At 42.1% G+C, this 5582-nt stretch overlaps 1 protein-coding gene across 1 annotated transcript; it reads left to right on the forward strand.

Annotated features, from left to right (window-relative positions):
- The first annotated feature begins 1807 nt into the window (after positions 1-1807).
- Positions 1808-3023, forward strand: LOC117542215 (leucine-rich repeat-containing protein 30-like). The gene has a single exon (XM_034209777.1). It carries the CDS (start codon positions 1888-1890, stop codon positions 2785-2787), a length of 900 nt encoding a protein of 299 aa, XP_034065668.1. The 5' UTR covers positions 1808-1887; the 3' UTR covers positions 2788-3023.
- Positions 3024-5582: the final 2559 nt, after the last annotated feature.

Consider the following 5582-nt stretch of genomic DNA (forward strand, 5'->3'; position numbering starts at 1 on the left):
TGTACAATCCCATGGAATAAAGTTATGATTTAGTGCTGAAAATACTTGACTTGAATAAGTGTTGAGCACTGTTGCATCACAGCAGGAAGCACCTGAGTCCTTACCACCAGCTGCTCTTGCAGTAATAAGTAGTGTACCTTTCTTACTGTCCTAATGTGCACAATGTAGTGACTGCTTTTTCGTCTTTTGTTTTCTTAGTTATGTTCTCTGTATTTGATATGTTTGTGTTATGTGTTACATTGCTGCCTTCTTGGCCAGGTCAGCATTGAAAATGAGATTTTATCTCAATGCTTTTATATCTCGTTAAATAAAGGTTAAATAAAAAAAATAAAAAAAACGTGTGGTTTGGATGGATATTGAAATGTTTCGAAAACTTTAGACATTTTATTGCAAAAATTCTCAATGACTTGTTCTGAATTGTTGAGAAGTAAAAGCACAATGGAAATGGAAATATTCAGTAGATGTACCTAAAAAACAATCTATAATCTTTTACTTTACATTGTTTTGGTATTTTATTTTCAGCCCCTGTACAAGACTTCATTAATTTCCTAGATTGAGTCTTAAAAGATATATTTTTTTTATAATTTTCGTAACTTAGTTATCAAAATATCTCTATTTTGATAACTAAGTTACGAAAATTTCTCTATTTTGTCTAAATATCTCTATATATCGCTATTTTGCCTTTTAGTTCTTTGACAACAAAAAAGGAAATTTGATAATTTCAGGGGAGGGTTATTTTTTTAAAGATATGATTTATGCCATACAATGTAGGTGTGAATGTGTTTGTCTGTTCCGCCCTGTGAAACATTAGGTACCCTGCGTCTCCACAGATGCATGATGGGATATCTCCACCCCCCTACAGCAGTGAGCTGATTAGGCAGACAGTATTCAGAAGATATGAAATAAATACTGACAAATTATAATAGCAGGTGGAACAAATAACTTTCAGTAAATTGTACAAAGATACTTACAAAACTCCAGAACTGTCAGTGTGTAACTTGCTGCGGGGAAAGACAAGTTCAAAAATGTAAATGCACTACAGTGTCTGCTTTTAAAGAGAGATTGTTCCCTGGGGCCACATGAATGAGTTTTGAATAGCAGTAGAGCTTTCTAGGAACGCAGTGGAATGTTCCATGTCCTTTTGCACTTGAGATTAAACCAGCGCATGTCTGTGCATACGTTTCCACTAATACCTTTAAGAACCGTTACTTTTTTGAAAGATGATTCAGTGTTTTCACGGCTGTCGGCTTGGTGCCATATTTCATTGGAGATGAGAGATCATGCAGAAAGGTGCAGGGGGCCGACAGGAGAAAAATAAAAGTGAGATTATGGTCAGCCAGAGATGGTATGTTAAAGATCTAAACAATTTTAAGTGAAAATGTAATACACTCAGAGAAGAGAGCAGGCGAGCCAACAGAATAATGTGTGCCACGTGTGCCTGTGTATTTCGGTGTGTTATGTTATGAGATCATGGCAGTGACTTCATCTGATTGAGCTCACCCAGCGTCCAATCCCCAACTCTGCCGTCCGGTAGTGGGTGGGGAGAAGGGTGCTATCTGTGGACATGTGAAGTGACAGGACCAGCTGGTGTTTGAAATCCAGTAAGACAGGCAGTAGGTCTGGGACACACAGACCACGAGCCCCATAGTGCTCCGTTACAGCTGCCTGCAACTCAACTTAGTGAGGAAAACACAGCGAGGATTCAGTGTAGCTGCTGCCAAACATCAGGAGTTCTACAACAAACCTTAACGCTGATCATGTTCTGCGTGCCTCGCTTAGGAACCCTGAATCAACAACCGCTACCCTTACCAATCCTATCATTGGTGGTGATTCAGCTAATTGGATGCTGACATCTTGGAATAGGTGATAGAATCAACTGTGAGGACGATGGGTGGGAAGCAATCTCACGGCTTCTCCAGCAAGGAGCTGAATGAGGGGAGTGGTCGTCAACGAAGCAAAAGTTCTTCTAGAGACGGCCAGCCCAGCCTGTCCTCCGCTGCCGAGAGGTTCCGCAAACACACCACGGTTCACTTTGGCTACAACACCCTCAGCCTGGCCATGCGGGCGCTTGTCGAGACCCCCTCTGAACTGTGGGAGCTCCGGGAAGTGCAGAAGCTAAACTTGTCCATGAACTGCCTGAGCTCCCTGCCCCCTGCCCTGGGAGCTCTGGACAATCTTGTGATCCTCAACTTGTGGGGGAACAACCTTTCAAGTCTACCAGTGGAGATCAGCCTCCTGAAGAAGCTGCGCGTGCTCTTCGCCTGTCGAAACCGCCTGAGCGAAGTCCCCGAGGAGCTGGGACGCTGCACCCGCCTGGAGGTGCTCAGCCTGGCCAACAACCAGATCACAGGCCTCCCCAACAGCCTGGGAGCCATGCACAATCTGACCAAACTCAACCTCAGCCACAACCGCATCGTTCACATCCCCACCTGCGTCTACAGCATGAAGGGTCTGGTTTTTCTTCAACTGGCTTGCAACCGTCTGGAGACCATCGCCGACCAGATCCAGGACTTAGTTAATCTGAAGATCCTCATCGTGGAGGGAAACAGTATCCACTCACTGCCCAAGACGCTGTGCTTCCTGGAGTCTTTAGAACTCCTCAATGTTGACTTCAATGACCTGCAAAATGTGCCAGTGGAATTGTACCTACTCAGCAGACTCGGGAGGTTGGCCTGCCACCCGATGGATAAAGGACTTCATATTATCCACAACCCCCTCCTCAAGCCTATCAAGGAGGTACTGCAAGGAGGTCTCAGTGCCCTCTATAACTACCTCAAGCCCACGTGAGGGACTACTCTCTGTGTGTGTGTGTGTGTGTGTGTGTGTGTGTGTGTGTGTGTGTGTGTGTGTGTGTGTGTGTGTGTGTGTGTGTCTAAAAGAGTCATAATGTGATGTTGGCACAGACCTGATCCCTGGCACATGCTAGTCATGCTGTGAGTCCTTGCTCTTGCCACAAACTGATTATTCAATGATCACCTAAGACCAGTAATAATATTATTTCCTGTTTTTTATGTAATGTCAAAACTGCATTGAATAATAAAACAACTACTAACTGCTGTGTCTAAACCTTTGTTAATCCACAGCAAAGCGGTCAGGATAAGTCTCTCAGCTCACGTACAAATTCACAAGTCACATTTGGGAGATGATTACCAGGCAGTTGACATTGTTTGGCCTGTTGCAGTGAGGGGGCACGTGGGTACGCTCAGCTACACATCACCACCCTTTGTTGGATTCAGGTCATGGGGATCAGGTGTGGAAAGTCAGTGGAAAGAACGGGTGAGGGGGGCTTAAGATCTTCAAAATAATAAAACAAAACACAACAGGGACTTATACTCTGATTAAATGTTGTTCCACTCCATCAGATCAGAGCTGCCTGCTGGGTTCAGCTCCTCTGAGGTTGTCGCGTGTTGTCACACAAACGATTTCAAACGATGGAAAACAAACTTACAGTGATATGATTGAAAAGTGCGTCCTAAAAAATGTGGACTACTGTGGAACAATTTTAATTAAATTCAAATAACTTGAAGCAAATATAAACACTATTAAAGCTCAGAGGGGTTGTACATCGACATTTGGATTATTTTGTTACATATCTGCAGCTATTGCCAATTTGGATATGCATTTACTGTAGCACGGCAACGATCATACATACTGTAAAGCAAAGAAAGTATTGTGAAAGTATTTAATTCACTAGCATAGTGAGTGGATAGGATACCGGACTATTACTTGATATCGTTACGCGACTTTTAATGGAATCAAGGACTAATAGTTTCTAATATTTTAAAATGATGTTTTCCAAATTATATTTGAGTTTTATGATGTTAAGCGTCAACAGTAAGATAACGTTAATTGGATTGCACAAAAGGTTGATTAATTCCAATTTTGAACACACTTTCCATACTGTTATATATATCAGCTTTTTTTTTACTGTGATAATCGGTGTTAAGTGCTTTATTGCAAAGCATTTTACACTTCAACTAACATTAAGGTGCTTGTAGTCAAACTTCAGTAGTGTAGCTTTACGTTGTGATGACATAATGTTATTGTATCTGTACACCTATTTCTTATATTATACCACAAGGTTGCTGATAGTAAGATGTAGCAGTAGTGTGTCAACCTGCTAAAATACTTAAAATGTCACCACATTTAAAAAGGTCATGAATATATTTAACCACTTACAATTAAATGTCTTCTAGAAAAGAGACCTCTGTTGACACGCACACGCGCTCACGCTCACACACACACACACACACACACGCACACGAGAATTCCCTCTAGAATAAGTCTTTGTCCCAGATAGTGATCCTGGGACATGTCAAATGAAGCTCTTAAAAAGGTATTGCATCAATGTGAGTCAGTTGGCCTGAATTCAGGTTTCAGTGCTGTTACTATTTTGGTGATAAAACAATTCAAAGACTTGTCTTCTTTTGACAGGTGACCATTATATTTACAGTATACAAACACATATTCCATCAGCAACTATCTAGACCAGAAGTAGGAAAGTGATATGGAGAATGTATGAGAATTGCTTTGCCTATCCATATATGCTTTAACTGTGGTGATACATTTGCATACAAAAAAAAGTAATAAGAAAATACATCCCACTAACAAGCAGGTTTCATTTTTACATATTTAGATAGTAAAGGTTGCTGACCCCTGAAGGTGGTGGGGTAGGTACGTTTGAGAAAAGTTTTTTTTTTGCTTTGACAACAAATTTCATCTCTGGAAGCCGTAGCGTTGTAAAAAGCACGGCCAATCATCTGAGCCGGCCCGGCTAAAATAACTGGATGGCCTACCTGCCGGTCAGCCTTCCATCTGTGGACAAATGTATCTCGTGCCCTCATTGGTCATGTGCGCGTTCGTGTGTGTTGGAGGAGGGGCTCTGTAAGGAAGTAGCAGATTTCTTCCGGCTGTGTATTTTTCAAATTCTAGCGCACTCGAGCTGGGCTGAAGTCGAATAGTCCATTTAGCTTAGGAACCTTCCTAACGGAGTGAAATGACCCGGAAGTCCCTCAGTGGCAGCCATGATGAGTGCCGTTCGAATTCTCTAGAATGATAGGAAAGGAGGTTTCAAACTTCCTTTATAACCTCCTTTAGTTTAGGAACCTAATCCGAGCTCGGCAGAATCTGCACCTGGCTCGCCGATAATAAATTATCATTACACCTGGGTAAAACAGAGTCCATTCTCTTCGGTTCGAAACATAATCTCAGCAAATCCGACGACTTCTCAGTTGCAGTGGGCGACATTATTGTCACAAGTAAGAAGGAAATTACATACCTAGGATCTATTCTTGAGGTAAACCTCTCCGGTGACAAAATGGCATCCAATGTAATAAAAAAAGTCAATCAAAGAACTAGATTCCTATACCGGATCTCCTCTCTGGTAAACAAAAACACCCTGAAAACTCTGGCAGGAGCACTCATTCAAGGGTACTATGACTATGCTTGCACGTCATGGTACCATAGCACCTCCAAGGCCCTAAAAATAAAACTTCAAACATCGCAAAATAAACTGGTCAGACTACTGCTTGACCTTTCATCTAGAACCCACCTCACCTCTGCCCACTTTGACAACCTAGGAT

Source organism: Gymnodraco acuticeps, unplaced genomic scaffold, assembly GCF_902827175.1.
Source record: "Gymnodraco acuticeps unplaced genomic scaffold, fGymAcu1.1, whole genome shotgun sequence".
Lineage (NCBI taxonomy): Eukaryota > Metazoa > Chordata > Actinopteri > Perciformes > Bathydraconidae > Gymnodraco > Gymnodraco acuticeps.